The sequence below is a fragment of the Notothenia rossii genome (genome assembly GCF_949606895.1).
Source record: "Notothenia rossii genome assembly, chromosome: 2".
NCBI classification, from domain to species: domain Eukaryota; kingdom Metazoa; phylum Chordata; class Actinopteri; order Perciformes; family Nototheniidae; genus Notothenia; species Notothenia rossii.
This window is the reverse complement of record NC_136904.1, coordinates 39,222,660-39,249,960: the sequence shown is the minus strand read 5'-3', so window position 1 is coordinate 39,249,960 and position 27,301 is coordinate 39,222,660. Positions and strand designations below refer to the sequence as shown.

The window sequence follows — 27,301 nt, the reverse complement described above, 5'->3', positions numbered from 1 at the left end:
AAATCAAAAAGCATATCTACAGAATGCACTCTTTATAGAACAATGTAGGCTAGGAGTCCTAACACAGGGCTGCCAACATTTGAGTTCAGCTTGGAGTGAGATTTTTTTTTGGTGAACTGAAAAAAGAAACGTTCATGTGTACAGTGTTACAAATGTATTGAACAGGGTTTCCCATTAATGTACCGGGCGCTACAGTGGAATATGCACATACAGTGTACCCACAACTCTTACAATCAAGTGCTATTTTATAAGTGGGGGGGGGGGTCCTCATCTCCTCTAGGCAGGTCTGGGGGCATGCTCCCCCGGGAACATTTTTTTTTTTTAAATATTGAAGTTAAATGCATCAACCTGATGCACTTTGAGAGCAAAATGAATTTATGGTAAACAGATTTTCTTTTTCTTTATGGATATTTTACAAATCACTCACCTTTTAAACTGTACTCTTGTTTCACTGTCATATAGTATTTCATAACTGTTTTTCATTTATTCTCATAAATGGTGACCAAAACGTATGAGACCCACTGAGATAACTAGACTAAAGTATCTAAACAGAGTCCCTTACCTCACTGAGCTGTAGTTATCTCTCAGTCTGACAGGACAGAGCTCTCCCTCTCATTGTTTTAGAAACAGCTTTTAATATCCGTTAAGCTAACCAGATGCTAACAACAACAATGCAAATAGTGAGTTTGGTAGAAATATACTGTATAATAGTAAAGTTATTTAAGATGATATTTATTGAAGATTTTACATTATAAATATTCCCCAAAATTATTCGAAAGCATATTCTTCCAAACTCCTTGCTGTAGTATGAACACCAGGAGACTATTGATGTGTGTGGTGAGTTTGGTAGTAATAATTTGTATAATAGTGGTTGAATATTAGTGTATTCTTTTTTTTCGGAGTTGCACTTTGCAGACGGTCCCTGAGCAGAGCACTCGTTTCTTCTCCGGCTGCGGATAGAGACCAATGTAATGTGCCCAGCTCGGAGGACGGCGCGTATTGGCTTTTTTTTTTATCAAAATGTGATTGTAGTTCGTTGTCAACCTTACCACGGTACTTAGGAGACGTCATTTGTATCTGAATAACGTTTCATGAGTTATTGATCCTTGAAATCGGAATCTTCCAATATCGTTCCAACTTTACTGAACTAAGCCAGAAGACCGTCTCATTTCGTAGACCGCTCGGTTTGCCGTTCCTTCACTTTATTTTTATATTTATATACATTTGTTTTGGACGAAAACTTAGCGTGAGGAAAGGCAAGTGTGGCGTGAGTGCGTGAGATATGGGTTAATTGCGTGACTCTCAAGCTCAATGTGTGAGTGTTGGCAGCCCTGCCTAACATAATAATGGTACAATGTAGTTGAATAAATTCCATAGTTAATCAATCAAATAAAGAAAGCATTCCGGAGCATTCACGGAGCACACGTGCACACGGAGCATTCCGTGGATTGTTCCTATCCGAATTGTGGCAAGGTTTTGCGATACAATGAGGCATATTTCAATAGAATTGTGAGAGTAACTAGAGTAAACAACATGAACAAAGCAAATACGTCAATTTGTCCTCGACACTAAACGCATAGTTCACGTCACTTCCGGTAAAATAAGTCATGTGACTCGTCAAAATGGCGCCGCCCACAGGGTTGATGTTATTTCGATAATTAATCAGCTTAAAATCACTGATAACGTCATCGGATAAAATTTGAAAAAAAAAAGACTGGCAGAGACTGGTCTGTTTTATCGGATGATAATTATTTAAAAATGCGTGTCATGAGGATTCCCTCCCTTTAATTTACTTTTGTTGGAACAGCAGCAGGGGGGACTGGCCATCGGGACGTTCGGGACGAATCCCGATGGGCCGGTACTGAAGTGGGCCGGTCGGACGATGTGGGCCGGCCGGTAACCGGAAGGGCTCGACATTAAATGGCCCGCTGGCCCGGAAGCACTATTTAGACACCCCGGGCCAGCACGTACTTTGCCCGCTCGGGCCACTAAAAATATCGCTTTAAAAAAGATGGTCCTGTGGTATTGGTATTTTGACTAGCAATTTCGTTAAATTGTTTCGTATATCAACGCTACAACATAGCGTTTTGTGAGTCGGTTGTCGTTGTTGGGTGAAAAGCAAACAGCTGTTTTGCTGCGGAGCACAGCGCGAGCAGGCTCCCGCGAGCGCGCTCCTTCACTACAGAATATTGCGCCACCTAACCATTCGCCAAAATATTTTGAATACAAGCGGTAACCGGCCAAGCGCCGGGCAAAAAACAGTCATCAAATAAAAGAAAGTAACCGGAGGAGTTAAAGGAGAGTGACATGAGAAGAAGAGGGAGAGAAAGTTTCGGCCAGCTTGATCGATGGAGTTGGCTTCTAGTGGTGCAGTGACGCGTCCTAAAACCCTTTTAATAATCTATCGATTAGATTTATGATTCGAAAATTATAAAAGTAGGGTAGACATGTGGATATTATCCGGCTGAAAAAAACGTGCATTTATCAAACAGGTTTTTTTTCCACAGACCTTATTTCCAGCTATTTTCCAAAACCCTGTGGAGAAATCCCATTGCTTTTTGTCGAGGGAACCAGCAGCTTACTTCCTGTTTTTAGGACGCGTCACTGCACCTCTCAATATGATGCCAATATAAACAAGGTCTTCTGTCGGCTCTGTACATCAATGCCAACCAGTGGCGGCCGGCCCATAGGGGCGCTAGGGGCGCCGCCCCACCTCTTCCCACATACAAAAAAAAATATTTAAAAAAACCATTTCAAAAATATATATATTTTTTTTTTTTTTTTTTTATTGAACAAGGTAAATATCATACAATTGGTATCAGTAAAATGTATAATCTACAATAAAATCTTGTTTAAAATGGTGTTACGATGTCTAAAGTTAATGATAAGTCACATGTTTCCTGCCTGGCCTTGCCCTTGGCATTAGTTTATCATTAAGCTGCCCCCGAGCCAAATAGCAGCAACCAGCACGTTGCAAAAGTCTCAATAGTAAACTGTGTCGCCGAAACATAATTTCAGCCAATCAGCGCCGTCAAATATTTTGGTCACGAGGGCGCTCACGTTGGCGCCCACGTTGCTTACGTGCGTTGACGTGAGTTGTTTTTTAGACTCGTGAGGAACTGGGGTAGTATCTATAGTAACGCAGTGTAGGCGGAGCCCTGACGTCATCTTCAATGAGCTCCCCAGAAAAACAACACAGCCGTTAGCTCTTAGCACTCAGAGCTCACAGCTCTTTATATCTGTTGAGAAACTAGACAAAAGTTAAACAAGTACAAACCACATACTGTCTGTGTCATGGCGAATACAGTCGCTGGTTTATTTATGTCTGTATAGGCCGTTGTTGTGAGTGTGGACGGTCGGAGCATTTACAACGTTAGCTTAGCCAAATCTCCATTAGAAAACACGCATTTTAAAAGGTTTTTCACCTGCCGTCTGTCTGCAGACTTGTCAAAGCCTTAATTCATGGTTTTTACTATCCGGTATCAGTATGTTGTTACTTCGGCATCATTTTGAAACGTGTATTACAATTAAATCACGGTCAAATATGTTCATCTTGTTGTAGTTGTAGCCCCCTTGACAGCGATTCTCTCTCTAGTTTAGCATACTCAGCCCGACTCAGCCTGGTTGTTCCTGGCCCTAGAACCACGATTTTATGGGGCCATTACATCACCAGAAGTCCCAATTTAAGGGGTCATTTATCCCCCCCAATTTTCTTTACTCACTATATCAACAGCCCCACCAAAAATATTTTCCACCAGCCGACACTGATGCCGACCTATGCTGACAAGTAAGTGAAGAGTAGACAATATAAAGGTATTGGCTTTAGGGAAATGTCCCAGCAGTTTAGGATAATGAAGGTTCTAATCAAATCAATTACATAGCCATTACATGTCTAACTCCTAATCACAGGAAGGCAGAAAGCGCTTTATACAAATAATAATACTCATAATAATAGCAGACATTTTTTAACAATGACCACAATATCATTATTTTAATAAACCAAATATGAACAATTGAGGAAAATAAGGAAGAAATTATGATTCAAGTAGTAATGTAGTTAGTGCATAAATTACTATTGCAACAAATGTGTACATTTTCTTCATTATTAGTCGATTTTTTTTTGGACGAATGCTCCGGGCCAGTGGTTACAATGGTGGGGCCAGTGATAATACAAGTGCCACCGGCCCAGAGGGCCAGTGGCATTTTACCCTTAATGTCTACCTCTGCGGTAAGTCACTAGCACCCCCGTCTACAATTTACTAGCGGTATTTACTTGCGGTACCGCGGTGGGCCGGCGGTACCGAAGTGGGCCAGTCGAGAGTCCCGGGCTGATTTGTAGTCCCAGTCCGCCCCTGAACAGCAGCCATTAATAAAGTTGACGTGCACTGCGTTCAGGATGCACTTTACCTTCAGAGATCTATGGAGCATTCCAGATGTGTCAACATGTGTTGTTACTATTTCAGTTGGCACACACAAACACACACATTTAGCAACAAGCGATTAGGAATTTCTCATCAGTCCACACATTGTGTAAACCCTCCATCTCTTGTCAGCGAGACACATTAGCACACACAAACACACACACACACACACACACACACACACACACACACACATACACATACACATACACATACACATATACACATACACACACAAACTGTATGTTGTAACCTGGCTAACAAGCAGACCCCCCTGGTCAATGAGTTTGGAAATGCATGGTCACCTCTAATGACCGGGTGGTTTCTCCGTATGTCGGTGTCTGTCTGTCTCTCTTTGGCAAACAACAAGCAAAAGCTCCACCATTAATCACCTTTCAATACTCTGAAACAGTCAAGTGTTCTAGATAATAGCTGGACTGGTGAAAGAAAAATGTCAAGAAGTGCTGGTTCAAGTTCAAACTTGTTACTATGGCACACCTTGGCGTCTAATTACGCGCCTAAATAATGCTAAAACATGTGTTCCTTATGGTTAAGAGGTGCAAGGTAATATTCTAAGTACTTACCTTTACAATGGCTACTAAGGTGGTGATCAGTTTTGCTATAGCATGTGTTTTTTCTAGTACAGCAAATATGAAAGGGGGGTCCAAATAATTGTTTTTGAGAATGGTGTGATGGGGATGCCTAGAAAAAAAAAATCACCTTACCTAAAACATGTTCCATTAAAGAGGTGGATATTATAGATGTGAATGTCCCTTACAGACAGATTTGTGAAAGCCTTGTGATGTAGATGAATGCAACAACAAAAAAGACTGCACACCTGCCAATCAATATGTTTTCCTCACCAAGTGCACTTTACGGGAAAATATGCATTTAGTTAGAGCATTGTTACAATAATATAATTAATACAAGTGTCATCAACCAGCTGGTGTGCACTGGGTGGTCCTGCATCATTATTGATGACTTTCTCATGTCTGAAGCTGTTACACTGGTTTATATTAGTGGATTTAAATAAGAAACAAAATTACATTAATAGGCCTATAGTAGCACGACTGTATACAACACTTTAGTGACTGCTTATAGCAAGAGGAAGAACCAGCCTCATGGTTTCATCGCAGTTAATAGCCTAAGCGTAGAGCATTAGACAGTCAGTATAGTCACTAATAACGCTGCTGTGTATTTACCTCTGAGTTGAAGGCGCTGTCACCCTCCGCTGCTCCAAACGCCACGAGCGCGCACAGCCCCATCGCGAGGAAGGTGCGTCTCCAGAGCAACCAGAAGGAGCTGTTCCGCGAGGAGGAGGCCATGGTCCGGGCGCGAGGGAAATCAGTAGTGGTTAAATCCCAGAGGATAAATTAGGGTGTCTTTGAAAGGTTTTTACAGTACTGTTGGTTTAAGTGGTAAAAACCCTGATACGATGGTTGTAAACTATTCCCAAGTGAGAATTATACGACGGTCTTCAACTGTGCACTTGTATCCTGGAAAAGAGCCCCATTTCAGTTTTACAGCCAGAGCCGCACTACAAACTGACCCTCCATAAATGTCGTCGACTTGTCATATGTGAACCTCCATGCAGGTTTCTCCTTTAAGTTGTTTTAACAGCGTTAACAGTCAGTCTCACCTTTCTTTGACTACTGTGCTCTGTTATCTCTAGCGGGAGTTACCCACTAGAGCGCCCGACTCATTTAATTAACATCAAAGTCGCTGCCCTGTTAGTAACCTTGAAAGTGCACTTCAAAAGAGCAACAATGTCTCCAGCAGTGCCCACTATCAGCAAAGTGTGCATAACCCAGAAATGCTTTTGAGTAAATAATGTAGCCTACTGCTGACATGTTCAAATACAGTGGGTAAATGAACTCATGTCGTGTTAATGCCTATTCGGGTGCATTCAAATGTACCCTGAGAAAGTTTAGAAATCTGAAACAGCGACAACATGAAAGTTCACCGCACTTGACTCCTTCAGCAGCAGCTCGAGCAGTGTCGTAGCTGTAAGCGGCAACGGCAGTTATTGCTCGCGACCTCTTGTAAAAAAAAAAGAGCCCTCTACGTCCAGTTGTCCCCTTTTGCCAGAGGAAACCGTCTCGGAAGCCGATACTTAGTTGCTATCAGTCTTATCCTGATTCCGTGGCTCTGTTGTGTTCCTACCGAAGCAGCACGGAAAGTGGTCCTCTGTTGGTGGGGTTTCAGTACCAAACGTGGAGATGAGAGCGTCAAGCGTGGCAGCACATCAGCGAGGTGTCCCTGTCATGGCTGCCAAAATAAAAGGTACGCAGTCTGAATCATTCTTTCGTCTCTGACGGTTTTGAAAGCAGAAGAAAAAGGGAATACTGTATAATAAAGAAAGTTATTTTCTCCATGCAGAATGTGACGTGTTTCCTTCTCAATTATATTGGCCTTTTAACAGTTAAACAAATGCAAATGTTTGAGGGAGCTCACGTAACAAGTAGCATAGTGACTCAGGAATAATATTTGTTTTTATTAACTATTAAAGTTTCCTGCCAGATCTGATATTTTAGTTGTCTCTTATTTTGAAGGCAAATCATTTCCGGCTTTGTCCTATTTTCCAGTGGCTGACTTGATGGAGCTGACCACAATGCTTCACAACCGGACGGATGGAGGTGGAAGTGGGACAGGGAGCGGAGGAAGAGCCCGAGACGGACGCCAGCAACCATGACCCTCCCCCCAATGTGTGTCACACACGTACAAATACTGAATGTAACAGGTACATGTACTGATAAACTATGAGATTTGAAGTCACCATTAAGAGATAAACATAATAAAAGGGTTATTAACCCAATTCATTAACTGATATGACCTTGGTGTTACTGTTTGTTTCACTCAATTTTGAAACGATTTTGCAACATACAATAAGTTTTGACAGGATAATTTGTCAAAGTGACTTTTTTTTCATCAGTGAAAACAGATAATTTAAAGTTTCATAATTACTTTACATGCCTTACATATATGTTTAAGAACACATGGATACATTGCTTAGTAGTGCATTGCAGCCTCTTGTGGCCAAAATGAGTATGAAAAGTAAATAAAGACATAAGGTTAATAGTAAGATATGCGTAGATGCTAAACAAAGTTGTTTTGTTAAGTCTCACATATAATTAAAAAAGAACAACTTGAATCGGTACCTGTTTGCATTTGTCAATACTGTCTTGCCTTTTGCAATTCACTATGCAATTACCCCTGCTTGATATTGCAGGGAAATATGTCTAAAAGGCTAAATAAATGTTGGCCTGAGGTCAACACAAGAGGTGTCACAGTTTACTGAACATACACAAAGGTTGTTGGTAAGCCTCTTTTTTTGAGCTTCAGTTCATTTAATACATTGAAATGTTACTCAGCAATTGTTATCCGTTTTACTTTTGACAAATGGAAACAACACGTGACATTTTCAAGCAATCCAAACAAAATAGTGGTAATAATTTGACTTCTTGGAAATCCCCATTGTATAATTTGTGTGACTTTTGCTGACAACTAAAAAGGCAAATGTACTTACAAATAAAAGGGATGTTTTATCACTTAGGGTTTTCCAGTTACTCATAAGGATCAGCACCTGCTTTATGTGAGTCACTCTGCTTCAATGGTCTCTTTGTATGATGTTTGTCTCAGGTAGGTTTTAACCCCGGAGGCTAACATCAGTCAACACCTGCCCACACACCAGTGATCTCAACAGAATTAGGAATGACACTCATATCTCTTCTACAGCCTTTAGTATGTTGATGTTATGCGTCAAATATATGTAATTAACGCAGAAAAAGGTAACTTTTCCCTCTTGTGTTTCATAGTGGTATTAATGTTGACGCACTGTTAGATCGCTTTATGTTTTCCTCAGCTACCAACAACAAAGGCTACAATTTGTTTCTTTTTTAACTGTGCAACTTCTACTTCTTGTAAACATTTCCACAGGCTTCTTCTAGCAGCCTTGGTGCTTATGGTGGCTTACCAAAGCAAGAAAATTAGGGCTGGAAACGTAGTGGTCTGACAAAGGCAGAGTTAACACCCTGTAAAAAAATAATGTAAGGATGGATCGCTTGCTTTTCACTTTAAACAGCTTGTCTCACTAGATTTTTCTTTAAACGCTCTACTCCCCTCTGTTGGTGGTAGTTGTGACGTGCAGCCATAAACCAAGTGACGTGTTGCATATTGACCAATGTTGTACTGTTTAGGATAAACCAGCTTCTAATCAAAACTGTGAGTTAGGGCCTAATAGAGAATGCAAGACAAGTGTTCAATGCTAAGTACTATCTTCCCTAAATTATTTAATGTAAGCCCATATTTGGAGGTAACAGAAGTAAGTGACACAATAGGTATTTTTTGCATTGGTTTGTGGCTGCTTCCTCTTTAACATAGAATACCATTTACATGTTGTTATGTTTTTTTTGTTGATTTACTTCCCATAAAGCCCCAACATTTAGCTTTCCTCACTTGCTTTTGTCCTGTAGTCACATCAGCTGTACTCTGAATATCCTTACGGCAAAACCGTTTCTACACTGATCCAGCAACATGAAAAGGTAGGCTTTGTTTTGATACTCTTAATTCAGAACCATAACATTTAGCTTTTCGAACTGATAAAAGTCTTAATGATTTTTGGAACTTCCCTCTTTGCCTTTGTAAGGCTCAAGTAAAGGAAATCACAGAGGTCAATATTTAGTCAGAATCAGAATACCTTTATCCGTCCTACAGAGGGGACATTTTAATTGTTACAGCAAAAGCGAAGATAGAGACAAAAAAATATCAACATCAATCAAGATCAAATAAAAAGGCAATTTTAAAAATTACTAAAATGGTCAAGTTGCACTCAAAGTACATTTTACTGACTTACAAATTGCACGTACGTGTTATTGCACAACAGTATTTGCCGTAGTCTTGTTTGTAATGTTATTGCGCTTTGGCATAATTACTATACAGTGGTGTCTTAGTCTTAAATTGTGTGAGTGTGGGGGACTATTCTACTGAATGACTATTCATTTGTCGTTCATTTATGATGTGTGTTTTTGAAAAGGTTGTTGTTCTAAATGAATCCTCTTCCTTTCACAGAATGAAGAGTCGGTTCCTCTGTTGGCTGGTCTTGTCTTTGCTATATGGTTCCAATAAAGGCTCAGATGAGGGTTCCAATAAAGGTTCAGATGAGGGTTCCAATAAAGGTTCAGATGAGGGTTCAGATGAGGGTTCCAATAAAGGTTCAGATGAGGGTTCCAATAAAGGTTCAGATGAGGGTTCCAATAAAGGTTCAGATGAGTGTTCCAATAAGGGTTCAGATGAGGGCTCCAATAAAGGTTCAGATGAGGGTTCAGATGAGGGTTCCAATAAAGGTTCAGATGAGGGTTCCAATAAAGGTTCCAATAAGGGTTCCAATAAAGCTTCAGATGAGGGATCCAGTAAAGGTTCAGATGAGGGTTCCAATAAAGCTTCAGATGAGGGTTCCAATAAAGGTTCCGATGAGGGATCCAGTAAAGGTTCAGATGAGGGTTCCAATAAAGCTTCAGATGAGGGTTCCAAGAAAGGTTCCAATAAGGGTTCCAATAAAGGTTCAGATGAGGGTTCCAATAAGGGTTCCAAGAAAGGTTCCAATAAGGGTTCCAAGAAAGGTTCCAATAAGGGTTCCAATAAAGGTTCCAATAAATGTTCAGATGAGGGTTACAATGTAGGTTCACTTCTGTATCATAAACGCAACACTTCCAAAAAAAAGATAAAAAGTAAGATCTCAAATATTTATTTTATTTTAAATACATTTCTTGAGAATATATTATATTTCAATAAATCCTTGTTTTACTCTACAGGTTATCCAGAAACCGTGGAAGGAATTATGGAACACAGACACCACTGCAACCCTATCGAGTAACCATCTCAACCTATTTATAAGAAAACATTTTATATTTGTTGAGGGGTTATATTTGTGTTTGCATCTGAGTAGAGTGATATGTACAAAACTAATAGTTCACCAGATATGATTTAAGGAAAACGGTTGTAAAATCAGAATGCTATTTAAAATAGTTTTTCCTTTAATTTCAACAAGAGCCATTGAGAGCCTTGAACGGCTTCTGGAGGAAACAGAGGTGAATGAGTCTATATCACTGTCTTTCAACAATTCGGTGGCCTTCCTGTACAAACCAAATGTCCCCTTCAAAGGCCTTTCAATTCATGCAAGTGATAAAAAGGTAAGTAATAGTATTAGGGTATGGCATAGCAATGTCTGAAATGAATGGAGAAATGTTGAAGGCACATCCATGTTCCCTTGATCCAACTGTTATCACTTTTGTGATCCCTGACTTTTCTACCAGCACCTTTACTCCCATCATAAGTCATGATTAGCAAATGTTAGCATGGTTAGATGAAAACTAAACACAAACATATAATCATTTGAAAACCAACTTCAACAATCACATTATGCCAACATTAGCATTTTGCTCAATGCTCTGACATGCTTAAGTACAAACTCAAATGAGCTGCTAGCATGGTTGAATGGACCCTTTTTCTTCTTGAATACTTCTTATTTAATTTAACTAAGGACCTACTCTAAGTCTTAATATCCCTGGACACATCTAATTATAAAACCCTCAATTCACGACAGCTGCTCCTGATAGTTGGGTAGTCGACCATTCTGTGAAACTACTCTTCGATGCAAATGTCAGAGTTCTATTATTATGTTACAGGTATTTAAAATGTAAGGTTTCCGTTCTTCACTCTGTGCCTCTGATATAGGTAAGGTCAGACAATTCTTACAGCGATAGTGACAAAGTGAGCGTTCAACTGCCGAGAGAGCTGGATGCTGGATCAGAAAACACCATTGTGTTCTGCATGCTTACCTGGCCTGACGCAAACTGGGTGAGAGACATTACTTTTATGTAAAATCTTGTAATAAACAATCTGAATATCTATGGTCCAATTTTATATTAGTCACTTTGCATTGTATTTAAATGTTGTATTAAAGTTTAGCATGTTTAAGCCCCTTTAAGGTTTAAAAAAAGTATTGCTAAGTAGAACTACACTTTAAATCACATTTTAAACTCCCAGTTCAAACCATAAACCTAAAGAATTCATGTTTTTCTTTTTGCAAGTTCTTTTGTCAGTAACATTTTAGTGGTGTCATGTTACATTCCTTGGAAATAAATAACATTGATTGTGTTGCCAGTAAGAGCTTCCCTAAACCTGCTGCATGATTTAGGAAGTGGATTGGGTGTGGTTCACAGGAGTGACTAAGGTTTGAGCGCAGTAGATTAAAATAGTAACACTATGAGATTTTGAAAATCTGCATGTGTTGCTGGTACGTGGTCATTTTCCAAACTAAATGCCCTAATATTTTCCAATTCTTAGATTTTGGAATGGCCACATAGTTTCTTCTACAACTGACCACCAACTCAAACTTTTGAAAATGCTGATAATAATAAAGCTTTATTTATATAGCACATGACAGACACAAGGTGCAGCTCAAAGTCAATTGTCACACAATCTAAATTAAAGCAGATCAACAAAAAATCTACCTTGGATCAGGAGGTACAGAATGCTAACTTGGTCTGTCATAACCAGCCACATTGCTTCATATGTTAAAAGTTAATTTAAGTATAACAATATGACCAATAATATGACCAGTATGGTTTGGTTTCTTTCATTTATTTGTATCAAACAGTTCTCAGCTAGTAGAGCTAGTGTACTACAAACCACATTCACCCTTTGATCTTAACTTTTTTTATATTCCTGTTCCTATGTTATTACATTTAGATTATATAGCTTACACAAACAACAAGAACAGCTAATTTTGTAAATAAAAAGGAAAACTATTGTAATTATTCTTCCCATAAACTCTAGATGTGTTTATTCTTCTTCTTTTTTTTTCCAACCCCCAAAAAGTCTCCCACGGTCAGCTTTTTTGTTACAAATGCTCAACAACAGAAATGCTTCACAAAGAGGAAGTGATGTTCGTTTCTGACAACATACAATATCCTCAAATGTTATGGTACAACTGAAACAGAGTTGTTGCTCTTTTGCTTTTCACCATTGCCACCTGCTGTAACATGCAAAACATTATGGCTGAAAGCAGAATTGAATGGGTCCTATCCCCCCCCCACGTGTGTCGTGATAATTGTGGGACGTAGGTTGACGTAGTAGTGTTTTTGCCCTGACCGTTGGAAACTGGACCAATTGAGTAGACATTACTTGTGGAATATTTTGTCTATCTATATTACTTTACCTGCCTGTCAAAAATAACAGTGAGGGCTTTGTTGTTCCAGTTTAAAAGGGGGGGCTATTGAGCCACCCAAACACAATAACCATATCAGTTACCTACGTTTAACATTGTTAATCCGTGTGCCAAGTTTTGTGTGTCTAAATATCCTGCCTGTTTCATGGACGAATATTTATCACCTTGTGAAAAGAGTTCCACTGAAGCGTACAAGCTTTGCAGTCTAGCAATTGGAAGGTCATGAAATTAAGCTGACCAAATACTGTATGAAGATGATCCATTAACCTGCTGATAGCTGTAAGCCAAAGTAGAGCAACAATAACTCAATGTTGAGACTAGGTTGTACTATGACTATCATTTAGTGGGAAAACAGCATTCCCACTATCTGTTCTTATACGCACGGAATTCTTTATTCTTATTATTCCACCCGTTATTTTGCCGGTCTTCTCCTCCCGCATTGAACATCGCAGAAACTCAGTTCAAACATCAAAACGTTCAGCTCGGTCAGGAATCGATTGCTATTACTTTTATCATTCATAACTTTCATAATTCCAGAGATACATCCCATAATTCATCACATTTTTAACCATTGAAGTCAATGGAGAAATTCTTCAGACTTCAACAAATCTTCATGCGACTTCAACTGCTAACTGTTCATTCATACTTTCACTCAGAAACCTCATTCCAACTTTAAAATGCTACACATCTTTCTGACATTATTCGTGTAAGACAACTTTTAAATCTGATTCTTAATTTGAGAGATATTGAACATTGTTCAGACCTTGGTACAGAGGCCTTCTTCAGATTTGAACATTTACTAGAGTGCGTGATGTCACAGCTAGAGTGTAGGAAATCTTGAAATTTGCCTTCATATATTTTTTTTAAACTGCCATAATTCCCAAACCCTACATTCCTGAGACATACTTTTTCATCACAAACGTAGGAAAACATCTCGTAGCTTAAAAAATGACAAATAATAAAGCAAAAAATAATTAAACAAAATGCCTCTTGAGGGCATGAAGTGACAAAAACTTTCAACATGCCTCCATTAAAGCCCATTGTAATTTCAGGCTGATATTTCCTCACAGCAGCAGCCGCACACCTTTAGTTAATCTGCCAAAAAGGCCACATTATTGACCCGAAAGTACACAAAAAGCACACTTCAGATACTCAAGGTCCTTGAGATGCTTCACGCTTTGAAATTTCATCATATCTGTTACGGTTCTTCAACAAAACGTTCACATGTAATAGGTTTATCTATCATTCAGAACAATGGAAACATTTGATCTCTGCACACTTCGTTAGCTCAAATATAAACACCTGTGTCATGGAACACGATGATGTCATAGCTCCAACTGACATGCTCAGAGCAGCAGACTTCAGATAATGGTTAATGGTCCTGCCCTCAACAGCTCTACGTCAATTATGGGGTGTCATCATCTGCCGTTTCCATGGAAACATCCCTCGCCATAAAAGACGATGTCGCTATACATTAACTCCTATGAAAATGTTCAAAAAGTGCTCAAACTTCACATGTGTGCTAAAGTCCAGCCGTGAAGACATCTACGGGACAGTTTTGAGATTTCTTCATATGCCGTTGCCATGGCAACACAATGCTCGCCATGAAACACGGTTTTCTCATAACTTCAGTGAAAATGCTCCAAACGGCCCAAAACTTCACAGGTTTGGTAACGATGCAGCCATCAACGCATCTAAGCGTATTATGGGGTGTCATTAAATGCCGTTGCCATGGCGACAGACCACTCGCCATGAAACACGATGTTGCTGTAAGTCCAATGGACACGGTCCAATTGTCCCCCAATCTTCACTTGTATATCACTGGTCCATGCCTCAACAGCTCTACGCCAAATCTGAGATCTCACCATATGCCGTTTCCATGGAAACGCATCCCTCGCCATAAAACACGATGTCGCTATAACTCCTATGAAAATGTTCAAAAAGTGCTCAAACTTCACATGTGTGCTAACAGTCCAGCCGTGAAGACATCTACGGGACATTCCGTTGCCATGGCAACACAATGCCCGCCATGAAACACGGTTTTCTCATAACTTCAGTGAAAATGCTCCAAATGGCCCAAAACTCCACAGGTTTGGTAACGATGCAGCCTTCAACGCATCTAAGCATATTATGGGGTGTCATCAAATGCCGTTGGCATGGCGACAGATCATTCATCATCTATTTAGTTCAAAAGTTTGCAGTTCAAATATGCTGCTGCTTTTCCTAGCCTTTTTACTTTCTTTTCTTCTCTCATCACACATTCAAGCCCCCAGTGTTCATGTATCATTTCAATCTAAATTCTTCACTTTCTTCTTACACATTACATTTCAGCATAGCAGTTTAGCGTCAGATTTTCAGCATAAAGCATTCCCACTAGCAATTTCTTCAGGAATTGCATTCTCTAGTTAAAAATGTGCTTGTAGATGTCTTCAATCCGGGACTTTCTTTGCTCATGGTGAAGGATGCAGATGCAAGAGTTTATCTATAGAGCTTCCCCCATGTCTTGAGGCGTTTTTCGCAAAACTTTTAAGAGAGTTTAGAAAAGTATGGGAGGACGAGAAAGTAAAAGTACAAATCTCCTTATTTCCTCTTAGCAGTAGGGAGCGGTATGTTGATTAAAAAACGCAATAAAATGTAGAATGGCCGACTTCCTGTTGGTTTTACGTTTTTTCTCTGTTTTTGTCTTTTCCGTGAGTTACGTATACCCAGCAAATTTCATACATGTAGGACATTTGGAAATAATGGGGCCGCATTCTAGGTTGGGTCATTTTGCCATGCCAATGATTTATGTTTTTGGCAACAAAAACAATTTGTGTTTGAGAAAATGTTTCAGCCCTCAAATCTGTGATTCCTTTGCCAGAAGAAATACTATATACTAATTATCCTTTTATGATTTCAATGGGTTCTTTGACAACCTGATGTCGGTGCTCGCAACCTAATTGTTAGTTAAATATAGTTGTATGAAGAAGAGTGGGCACACCCAAACTGATGAAGCAGTGTGACTTTTACTTTAAACACAGTAAAGGAACTTCAGGAAAGTGATGTCACTTTACTTGTCTAAACTGTTAAACTAATACCTTATTTCATGCTGTGTAGACCATACGCGAAGCCTCGGCTGAATTACATGAGAGCAGATTGGTTGGCCTGAGTGTGCGGGGAAAGAATATCTCAGGACTTCAGGAGCGTGTCAACATCACATTGGCTGTTAGTGTGAATGTAACTACAACTTCTCTCCTCAAATATTTTACTTAAGTTAGTTAAGTAGATAGGAACACACACACAAACGAACAATAGTGTAAACTTTTTCTTGTGTTGTGTCACAGGATACGCAAAAGCCCAGCTGTGTGTTCTTAAATGTTTTCACAAAAGGTGAGTGTGAAAAACAAAGACAAGTGTTTTATTTATTTTTTATAATGAATATGAAAAGTTTACACATGACCAACAAAGTGGGTTTTAATTCCCATGTGTCAGGATCTCTCATATAATGGATCTGTCTGTCTATGTTTGTTTGACCTTGCAGACTTTAGCACTGATGGCTGTCTGACCCTGTGGGAGCCTGGTCAGAGAAACATCATCTGCTCCTGTGACCACCTCACATACTTTGGCGTGCTCATGGTAGGCTTGTCCTTGTCATCATGCAAAGAAAGCAGTGTACTGTATGTAAATATAGTGGATAGTCGACATACATGATATGTTGGTTTAGGGTAGGGTCTCGTTTAATCAGTAACAATGTTTTTACTGTTGTCCTTTCTCCTCAGGTATCTTCTGACTCCCTCTCTCAAAACGACCTGCAGATTCTGACATACATCACTCTGATTGGTTGTAGTCTTTCTCTGTTTGCCCTGATCATCACTGTTCTGCTCTTCATCACAAAAAGGTACAAAAAAGAAATGTCTTCCCATGTTGATGATATTTGTCTTTCATCCCTCTTTACCTTCAGTCCACCATCTAACATAACGCTCAGATCCAGCAGCATGCTTCTGTCTTTGCTTCCATCATTTATTCTGCTCCTGAGCTCCCTTTTTCCTCCCTAGTATGACAACTTCTTGCTGTTGTTTCTTAAAGGTCCAATCATATGCATTTCTGGTTATTACCCGTCCCCTTGTGTGTTATGTAGCTTTTTCTGCATGTAAACGCTCTGCAAAGTCACAAACCCTCAAAGTACACCCTGTAGCGAGTAAAACTCTAACACAGAAAAGACGTGTCTATAATACCCCAAAACGCCTCGTTGGAGATTTTTCTTTTTCCATTTTTTTCTTGCGAGGCAGGTTGACGTCACTGAGTCCAAATGGACCAATTGGTCTGCGTAGCTCCGCACACACACACACACACACACACACACTCACTCAGCCTTATATTTTCTCAGCCGCAGTGCTCAGACCCCATGCAGCAACCAGGAAACGACACCAGTAATCCACCTCACACTGTCAGCTCCTCGAGCCTCAAAGGGCGGAGCAGCGATCCCCGCAACGTCCCGCCAACACGGCACCAAGACGCCACGCTGCATTCTCATCTATTTGTCATTACTGGTGTCATGATGTTCCGCCGTAATGGTGGTAGAGTCATCAGAACAGATTGGGCGAGCTGACCAATCAGAGCACAGTGGGCTCATAGGGAGGGGGGGGGGGGGGCAGGAGCTCCAACAAGGCGTGTATACAGAGAGTGAATACACATACTATACAGAGATGCTGTATGAGAAACCAATGTGAGTTTGGAACAATGAACAATGTAAATCTATTCTAGTATACCTCAACAATGAAATTATGATCAGTAGAAATGGCCAAGACATGGGCCCTTTAATTTGTAAATTTGAGCCTTATTTGTTACTTACTTTTAAATGCAATGTTCTTTTCTCACTCCTTTTTTATCATATTTTGTCCCTTTTCTTCCCATATATGTCATGAAATCCTTTAACAAAATAAAAATTTAACACTTACCACAGAACAATTCTCCTCCAGAAAAGTCCGAGCAGATATCTCTATGAAGGTCCACATCAACCTGGCCATTGCCCTGATCCTCCTCAACCTGCACTTCCTCCCCAGCCAGACGGTGGCAGCATCGTCCTCCATCGGGCTCTGCTTCTATATGGCCGTCTCTCTTCACTACTCCCTGCTGGCCACTTTCAGCTGGATGGCCATGGAGGGCTTACACCTCTACCTTCTCTTAGTCAGAGTCTTCAACATTTATATCCGGAAATACTTGCTCAAGCTCAGCTTGGTGGGATGGGGTGAGTAGAGTCGCAAAGGCCAGGTATCAACAGGTGGCAACTTCTGGTTCTGCTTTTATTTTGTCTCCTGTTTTATTTTGAAATGTATTTTATCATTGTGTCTTGTTTTTACTTTCTGTCATAGTGTTTACCCGCCTATTTGATTGTCCAATTATTCTCACCTGCTGTCCCTTGTGTTTGCATGCCCTCCCTCGCTGTGTCTTGTCTTTGTGATTAGTCTTGTGAGTATATATGCCCGTCTTCCCTTGTGCTCTCTGACAGTTTGTCATCAATGTTTCCCCGGTTCGGTTCAGTCTATCACAATTCCTCGTTTCCTGTCTGTATTCTGTATTTTCCTCCTTCCTGTGTCTTGCTGGTTTGTCACTCATTTTTGTTTTGCTAAGTTTCCTTTGGTTTTACCTTGCCTGCTCTTTCATTTTTATGTAACTGTTTTGTGCCAGCATATTTAATATAGTTTGCTTATTTTGTATACATCTATACCTGCCTCCCATCCCCCGATTTTGCATTTAGCTTCTGTTATCCTCACCATTGTCACAATTTCATTCTAAGATGGTGTCACAATTACCCTGTGGATAAATAAAGTATTCGTATTTGATGATTCTGATAAAATTGTTATATGCACCAGAGTTATACATCATACTTTGTTTAAATAATTATTTAAATAATATTATTTCAAGTATAATGCTTTAAAAACATTCCAATGTCTTGTCTAATGCTTGTGCTGCAGGTCTCCCTGCAGTCATTGTGGCCCTGGTGGTCATCATCGACAGAAGCTCGTATGGACGCGTCCCTCTGGTATCTTCTAACCCCAACGGCACACAAATGTAAGGGAGAAGCACATTTGCAAGCATGTACAATTTAAACTAATAGGTAACTAATTGTATTAATTGTTTTGAATATGCGTTAGCATTTCTGTCAAATAGAATGTAATGGGAAAGGTTGCAAAAACACCATTTACAGTGACAAACAGTTATAATGAATGTAAGGAAATAATAGCTTGGATACTGATATGTTCTACTTCGTTAACAGTGGATTCAAGATGTTAAGGCTTGATTGTATACAAGTGATTGGCAAGATAAATTCAGTGTAGTTGTTGCTTTTACATTCCAGCCTCCTCTCACATAAAATATACTTAGGATGGCGCGTGCACTATATGAGGCTCTGAGTCTCTCCAGTTTCTGAGAATTAGTAGTTACCTCATAGTTTCAAGTTTTTTCACACAGCCCAGCTGTGTGTATACGTTTTATAGCTGACAAGAACTCTTGAACCTTAGTTCTCTGTGTAAATTAGATTTTTTAAACAACGTTCAGCTACCACCGGAGTAAGCCAGGACACCAAAGCCCAGGGAACCAGTCTCGCTGACAGGAAGAAAACGGTGGCGACAAGACTGGAACAAAGGCAAAGCAGGCCCACGGGCTAGGCTAGGTTAAAGCTAACCACACAAACAACCTCTGCCAAGCATTTAACTTGCCAACTTTCAGTCCTTGGTAAATAAACTGGACAAATTAGATAACTTTAGATAACCTCACACGTTTTGTGTGAGGTCATCCATAGTCGTTATTCGTACAGTACGTAAATATCTCTGTCCCACGTGCCTGAAGAGGATAACCATCGTGCCGCTCAACCATCAGTATTTTATCTTTTTTTAATTATATTATTTTTACCATTATAAAGTGTCTTTCAGCACCTGCTAAAGCGCTTAACAAATACAATATATTATTACTAAGATGTTATTTATTGTTTTTAGCTCCACATTCAACATATTCATCCCCTACAGTTTATATAGTGTAAAACTTGGGAATCTTGGCATCAGCACTTCCCTCTGCAACTAGACAGTGGACATCCTGACCAACACACCCAGTCTTTGAAGTTAAACAACCTCACTTCTTCCATTCGGACCCTGAACACCGGCGTTCCACAGGGTTGTGTGCTCAGCCAACCCAGTTTCACATCTAAACGTGTAATAAGTACGTTGGTCCACAACTTGGGACGCAGTGTTTCTACAAAAACGCTATATATGTATATATTAATGCTGCCACAAGCAATTTTCACCTATTTATTAATTATATGTTTTAAATTTGAGTGTTCCTATCCCCTAAACATCCAGGGATGTACACAGTTTAATACTGGCAACTTCTTATTATGGGAAATACGAAAACGTCTTTTAAAACTACAATTCCCAGTAGAGACGTGCCATATAGAGAACATGTTGCGAAACACACAATAGCCAGCATGCGTAGTTCTGGGGACGGGGTGGGGGAGGAGGGGACGGGTTGGACCCGTTGAAATCCACTTTTGGACTGTCTGCAGTGGTTCCATCCCATTTCAAAGTGCTTTTCGATGCTCGGCGTAACCCTCGGCGCACACTCAAACATCCAATCACAGAGCTTGAGGACTATCACGGGGTTTGTCCATGGGTTTGTCAAGCGAAGCGGAGAGAATACTTACTTCCGGGTGTAAAGTTCTCATAACTGACGGCAACAAAAGTCCTACATTATTCAATTAAAATAAAGAAGTAAAAACAATAAGTGTGGCTTGATATTGAGTAAGAAAAAGTTTGATAAACGGTGTGAGAATGGATCTGCGGGTAGCATTCGCTCGCGATCTCAAGTCGTCTACAACATAGAGGATGTGTTGATCTATGCCACCATTTTAGATGCAGATTTTGTTAAACTAATACGTTTGCGCTGTGGACCAACACTATAAATTGACGGGGAAGGGGGTAGCAATAAAGATAACACCATTAAACAGTTACACAACATAACAGAAATAATATCGATAGCAGCGTCCCTAGCAACCACCTTGGTAACAATGAAAACGTTGTATGGACACAATTTCCTGAAGTAATCTTCGTAATAACTAGCAAACTAAAGATCATGTACATCCACTGCTCACATAATCTGAAATAACAACTCATATTTCTCGCATCAAATGACATCAAAACGCATTTTAATGGCCAAACTAACCTTAAAATAGGCTTTTTCCACCGAGAATAAAACGAAGGTCGGCCATGTTTTTTTTTCTGCAGGGAGAAATGTGAAGATCACATGACATAGACGCCAGCCATTGGAAATGAATGGTGAAAAAAACGTAGGGATCTTACAATTTCAGAGGCGTTTTTGTAGAAATACTACGTCCCAAGCTGTGGACCAACGTAGTTATTACACGTTTAGATGTGAGACTGGGTTTGCTCAGCTCATTCCTCTTCTCCCTTTTTTCCCATGACTGCATTCCTGTGCATAGTTCCAACGCCATTATTATGTTTGCAGATGACACCAATATGGTTGGCCTTATCAGCGACATCTATAAGTTAGCCTACAAGGAGGAGGTCCAGAATTATTAGTCACCTGAATATATGCTTTTTTTTATCGAAGAGGTTTCGATGTATTAGAGAAAACCTTCAGCTATAGGCTATCTTTATTTCTCTTTGCAGATGCTATATAGGGAATACCACAGTGAAGCTGGTGACTACATTGGGAGTGTTTGGCTTGGTTTTCCTCTTTAACGCGATCATGTTGGGGGTGACAGTAAGACGCGTTGTGAGTCTCCGCCAGAGCAAAAAGGTAGGACTCAACCTGCACTCTTTGCATTCTACTCTACTTGTCTGTAAATATGCTCTTAAAGGAGGATTCCAGTTAATTCCATAAAGCTTTAGCTGTCGGTGTATCCCATCCAAACCAACAACCATTACAGTAGTGCAGTGTTGATCTGCACTACTGAATCAACACGCCCAATCGCCCTCTCAGGTCAGCTGATCAACTGCTCCTGAATGTGCCCAGAACCAAGTCAAAGCTCAGAGGGGACCGTTGCTTCTCTGTAGCGGCTCCCACACTATGGAACGATCTGCCCCTGCATATCAGACAGGCCTCCAAACTGTCTGCTTTTAAATCGCTTCTTAAAACCCTCCTCTTCTCCATAGCGTATTGACATCTTTTAGAGTGTTGCTTTTAAATTGTCTATTGTTTTTACTTGTACTTTTTTATGGTGTGTGAGCTGTGCTGTGTGATTTATTTTATGTTTTGTTTATTTGACTGTACAGAACTTTGGTCTGGAGGTTTAAAGTGCTTTATAAATAAAGCTGTATTGTATGTATTTCTGGAGGCCGACCCAGAAGTTAGCATGTAAGGGCTCCTACGCCAAAAATACATTAGAATTTTTCCAAAGTTGCATGGCTTCCTGTTACCTTCGCTAAGCTAAGAGCAGCTGCTGTTCAACGTGACCACATTTAGTAGTCATTTTAGTCACTTGTTAGCAACCTTAATTTTGATGTAACATAGAAGCATCAGACATTCACCAGTGGGGTATTTACTGACAACTTTAACATCCTACGACAACATGTAAAAATCCCTCCAGCTTGTGTTAACCACAGACAAAATGCTGGTAAAATGCTAACTTGTTTTTTAGGTGGAAGACTCATTCCTGCACAATTCTATTGAATCAATGTTCTTACAAACATTGTGTGTACATTTAAAGCCTGATATCATTGAGTCCTCTGTGTCAAAGAGATACATTGATGTCCAAAAGCTATTAAAAACACTCAATAAGCCCCACTCTTGCAGTGGATGACATGTTCCTTTATTACAATTAACAGACACACTGTATTTATTTCTGATAATTTGCATGCAACCTAAACATTGTTTTCTCTTTTATACGCACCTTCTAGAAGAAAACATGTCATAATGACTCCTGGGGGCACAGTTTTAAACAAATTAAAGAAAGTAGTATTTTCTTGTGTATTGTACTTAAAAACAGTTATGATTTTCCCTCTACTCAACAATATGAACTTCATGGTACGTACTCTCCGATGTGCTATGACCCACTGATGTGTCATTTTAAGCTTTGTTTTGTGAGTCAGTTTGGGCAGAGCGACAGTAACAGAGCCAAGAAGGACATCTGTATGCTGCTGGGAGTCACCGCTCTGCTGGGAATTACCTGGGGCCTCGTCTTCTTCTCCTTTGGCTACCTGACCACGCCTGGCCTCTACCTCTTCTGCATCCTCAACTCACTGCAAGGTCTGCACCACCTGATCATGTTCAGCTCTATATGATGCCGTTAATATTGGTTGTATATTTCATTGACACTTGTATGCAAAGTTGGTCCTCTTGGGTTTACATTTAGGATGGGGCACAATAGTATGACACTTTCATAAATACAGAAAGCTGATACAAAAAGAAAGTGGTTAAGAGCAGGGACTTTAATACTTGATCCAAGCCAGGCCATTCAGGGCAATTTGGGTCTCTCCTACTCTGAATGTCTGATGGAAATACGACCTCCTTTGCTTTCTCTAACACTTTTCGTGTCACTCCTTCAACGCAGGTTTCTTCATCTTCCTGTGGTTCGTGATGTCTTTGAGAAAGAAAGGAGATCCATCTACTAAGAGTAGTGTAACACGCAGCACCAACACCTAAGCACTACACCAGATACTTTTTTGTGATTATGTGCGTACATGTATGTATGTATGAGTGTTGTGCGGAATTATAAAGCAATGCTGTAAAATTTGATACTATTCTTTTTTTCTTTAAATCATTCATTTTATTTACACGCAAGTAGAAAGGGGTTAACTTGGGCAGATAACTGGTTAAGTGCCCTTTTTTAAGTGTTGTCATTGTCATACCCTGGTGTTTTAATAAATGAATTTATTGGTGTTTAATTTCATCGTCCATACCTGGCAAAAGCCATTATTCATACTTCAATTCTATGCAAACATAATTAAACAGGAAAAAACATGCAAACAACTCTTTCGCACAGATAAACAAATCAAGATTTGAACCACAACATGTCTTAGTGTACGAAGGACATTCAGAATAGAAGTCTAGGCGATTACATACATGTCCGGTTTGAGGTTTTGCTACTGGACTGTGCATCAACTACACTTTATTGCTTAGGGTAACTTGCATGGGATGGTGAAGCAATTTTATTTCTTCCTTTGTTATTACATTGTTTTTAATTTAATGACCACAGTACAAGCAAAACAGGTGGGTTTTTAGTCTGCGATTGAGGGTTTGTGGAATTTCTCCTGTCCTGATGTAAATGGGGGGCTCGATCCGCAATTTTGGTGCCAGGTTCGCAAACATGAATGTATTTGTTGAGCTGTACCTGGTTCTAACTGGCAGTGAAGGGTGGCAAGCTGGGAGTTGCAGTAGTCAAGGCATTAACTGAAAAAAAGTGCTTATAGATACTGTCTTTTTATGTTAGTGAGCCGGATCATTTGACTCGGCGCTCTTAAAGCGCCGGCTGTTTTGGTTCTCAAACGGCTCTTCATGTTACCAAAGTTTACCACGGAACCTCAGTTTTGCCGCTGCGAGGCTCTGGTGCTCAGAACGTGTGGAATTTGGACGCGATGAGCGGTGCTAGTGGAGCACGCACGTGAGCTGCGAGCACCACTAGCACCGCTCATTGCGTCCAAATCGCGCACGTTCCGTGTTGTCCTGTAGCAGGCACCGCCGATGTCGGGGAAACGATCTTCAATACTCCGAAAAGAATCCCACCAAACTCCTTTGCCCCTCCAACAGAGGGAAGTCCTTGTCCTTTTTCCTTTTTGTTATTTGAAGCGATAAAAACTCTCGATCTTCTCTCGAATTATTAATATTTTTGGACACCCTCGGCTCGAGTTCAGGGCGTCCCGAGCAAGACGCCCCCCTGGCGGAAACGCAGCTCTCCCCAGACCCATTCCCACAGCGTTTATCAACCTTTTTCTTACTCAATATCAAGCCACACTTATTGTTTTTACTACTTTATTTTAATTCTATAATGCTGGACTTTTGTTGCCGTCAGTTAGGGAGAGAGTCGGGGCTCAGAATACTGAAATCTGTAGGCTATTGTTTCATCGTTTTTTCCTTCTAATTTTGTATTATTTTCTAAACCACACACTGTTATTTACTCAACAATAAGACACAATTATCCCTGTGTTTGTTTATTTGTTTGATTGTATAATGTCTGACTTTTGGAGTCCGTCAGGACGGAGCAGCTTTAGAGCATTTTACACCCGGAAGTAAGTATTCTCTCTAATGTCGATTGCTTTTACATTACATGATAGCCAACTTGTTAGACGCTTTTATCCAAAGTGACTTACATAGGCCTACTCAATACTGTGGGCAATCCCCACAGGAGCCATTTGGGGTGAAGTGTCTTGCCCAGGGACACAATGACATGCTGACTGCAGTGGGGTTTGAACCTGTGCTCCCCTGATCCGAACGCACTATCACTGCGCCACAGCCTCCCTACTGTACATGGATATCTGCATTACTCATCAACACAAAAACACCCAATTATACCTGTTAATTACACAACATTTATTGGTTTAAATTGTGTACGATGCTTTTGTGTTTTTCCCCTTCGATTCGGAGAAACAAATAGTTTTTTCGGAGTTAAGGATGGCCGAAGACACTACACTACCCATAATCCTCAGCTATCGTTTGGGACTACACCAGTCCGTTTTGCTTGACAAACCCCGTGATTAATCTTCAAGCTCTGTGCTTGGATGTTGACTGTGCGCCAAGGTTACGCCAAGCGTCAAAGAGCAGCACTTTGAAATGGAATGAAACCCAGCGACGGCACACTATCCAAAACAGGATACGAACGAATCCTGTGCTTATCGACACCGGTTACACATGTACACCATGCCATTTATTGTTACTTTGTAATTCTACTCCACTATAATTCAGAGGATAACCTGGTATTTTTACTCCACTACATTTATTTTAGTTACTTTTCAGATTCTGATGTGAAATATAAACAACCCTTAAATCAGACTTTAGTTACACCTGAGTAGAATTCAGGTAAGGTGATTGTCAAGTGCCAACAATCAGGAGAGATATTTGATAAAGGGTGCTTAAAAGACAAAAAATGTATCTGCAGATCCCTAAAGCATATTCATTACTCGTTATTGTCTAATTGTTCATTAAAAACTGTATATAATGGCTATTTTGCACATCCCTTTCAAGATTTTCTAAGGTTTATTGACATATCATACAACTACGGTGTAGTTATGCAATGAATTCAAAACTTGGGTCGCATGTTACTCAACAGTGCATTACAAGACATCTATCAATATGTGTGTATACCTCCACCATTAAACTGTCGTATTCTCCACATTTCTCATTCTATCTACATACATCTTCTAAGAGTATAATTAATATGTATAATATCAGTTAAAATAAGTGCTTCAACATAGTTAACATTGCAGGAAGTTGATTGTCAAGTCCCAAAACAAACCATGCAATATATTAGGCGTTAAGTACTTTGTCAGGCTTAACATTTATCTCTAGATACCCCCAAAGCTTTTTTCTTATTTAAAAGAAGAGGAGTTAGTGTAGTGAGTTTCAGAGCAGTGTAATAATTATTTGACCTAAAACTAAATGTGTTTATGAATATCCTCTGAGGAGGACATGGGGATTTGCTGACTTTTTTTTATTTCCTCCATTTGACACAACACAGAATGGAGTCCACTGTGGGCCAAAACCATGGATGTATAATAAGGCCAAAACTACACGTAGGTTTCTGTAGGGTTCATGGCAGACGGATGCAGTTGCTCTCAGGAGGATATATAATAAAGGTGTGTTAACTGCTGAGCCTATTTACTGTGCATACGACTCACCTGGCACAGTTTGTTATTATATTGCCACGTTGTTTTGATACTGACATTTTATCTTTGCACCAATAGTCCAGCAGGAAGGGCCCTCAGATTTTGAGATACCCCTACCCGAGGTAGAACAAATGACAACAATGATTTTTCTTATCTTCAGGGTCTCCCATTAATGAAATTGATTGTTGTCCAATTTTATGTTGGGGGAAAAAATCTTTTTTGTGTTGGGAAAGGTGACAAGAAAGCCCATAACTTGAGAATGACAACTATTTTCCTCTTCAGATTTGCTGAGGTATGAACCAGGTGGCTGTCCGACATCACTAAATAGTCAGACAATTATTAAACTAAAGAAATACTGAATTATAGTCCTGTAAACTTAGCTTTAGTTTAGACAGAAATTGTACTTTTTGGTGATAGGAACATAGGACTCAATCACTTTTCTCTCATTTATCAGAAAAACAGAAATCCCTAAAAAATATACCATTACTGAACTGTCTAGGGGGCTATTGAACCGGGAGCGGGGTGCGAGAACACAGCCTTCACCAGTTACCTGCTAAACGGAAGGAGTAGAGCCCTGCTCCTACTTGCCGAACACGAAAGGGGTGTAATGTCCTACACCCGCGTTACTAGCAGAGGGAGCGGGGAGCGAGAGCACTGCCTTCACCTAGCTGAGTAAACGAAGCACAGAGCTACCCAGTAAGGAAGCTTAACAGGGCAGCTAGCCAGCCGGCTGCTGCTCACAGTCAAGAAACACTCTTACCAGGAGCGGGGGTGAAAACACTGCCTTCACTGGTTGAGTAAAATAGCAAAACACAAGCTAAGGAAACTGGCTTCTAAAGGAA

At 40.1% G+C, this 27,301-nt stretch overlaps 2 protein-coding genes across 12 annotated transcripts in view; one reads left to right on the top strand and one right to left on the bottom strand.

Moving 5' to 3' along the window:
• Positions 1-23,376, top strand: part of LOC307029152 (adhesion G-protein coupled receptor G5-like) — a 40,456-nt gene extending 17,080 nt beyond the window's left edge. For 2 of the 9 annotated variants that reach the window (XM_079664849.1, XM_079664847.1), the window contains exons 2-17: positions 6,593-6,704; positions 7,007-7,161; positions 8,358-8,467; positions 8,894-8,962; positions 9,489-10,289; positions 10,468-10,609; positions 11,154-11,276; positions 15,745-15,864; positions 15,972-16,017; positions 16,169-16,263; positions 16,407-16,525; positions 17,607-17,875; positions 18,603-18,699; positions 21,309-21,438; positions 22,731-22,887; positions 23,192-23,376. In XM_079664849.1, the coding sequence (XP_079520975.1) occupies positions 8,955-8,962; positions 9,489-10,289; positions 10,468-10,609; positions 11,154-11,276; positions 15,745-15,864; positions 15,972-16,017; positions 16,169-16,263; positions 16,407-16,525; positions 17,607-17,875; positions 18,603-18,699; positions 21,309-21,438; positions 22,731-22,887; positions 23,192-23,283 (2,199 nt within the window). In that variant the 5' untranslated portion in view covers positions 6,593-6,704; positions 7,007-7,161; positions 8,358-8,467; positions 8,894-8,954 and the 3' untranslated portion in view covers positions 23,284-23,376. Of the gene's footprint in view, positions 1-6,567; positions 6,705-7,006; positions 7,162-8,357; positions 8,468-8,893; positions 8,963-9,488; positions 10,290-10,467; positions 10,610-11,153; positions 11,277-15,744; positions 15,865-15,971; positions 16,018-16,168; positions 16,264-16,406; positions 16,526-17,606; positions 17,876-18,602; positions 18,700-21,308; positions 21,439-22,730; positions 22,888-23,191 lie in introns of those variants that run through there. The other 7 variants (XM_079664851.1, XM_079664850.1, XM_079664852.1 and 4 more) reach the window with 7 other exon arrangements.
• Positions 1-27,301, bottom strand: part of mmp15b (matrix metallopeptidase 15b) — an 84,076-nt gene that overhangs the window by 38,167 nt on the left and 18,608 nt on the right. The window contains exon 1 of one of the 3 annotated variants that reach the window (XM_079664855.1): positions 5,624-5,758. The exons of the other annotated variants lie outside the window; for them this stretch is intronic. Coding sequence (XP_079520981.1) covers positions 5,624-5,746 — 123 coding nt within the window. The 5' untranslated portion in view covers positions 5,747-5,758. Of the gene's footprint in view, positions 1-5,623; positions 5,759-27,301 lie in introns of those variants that run through there. 3 annotated transcript variants of the gene reach the window in all.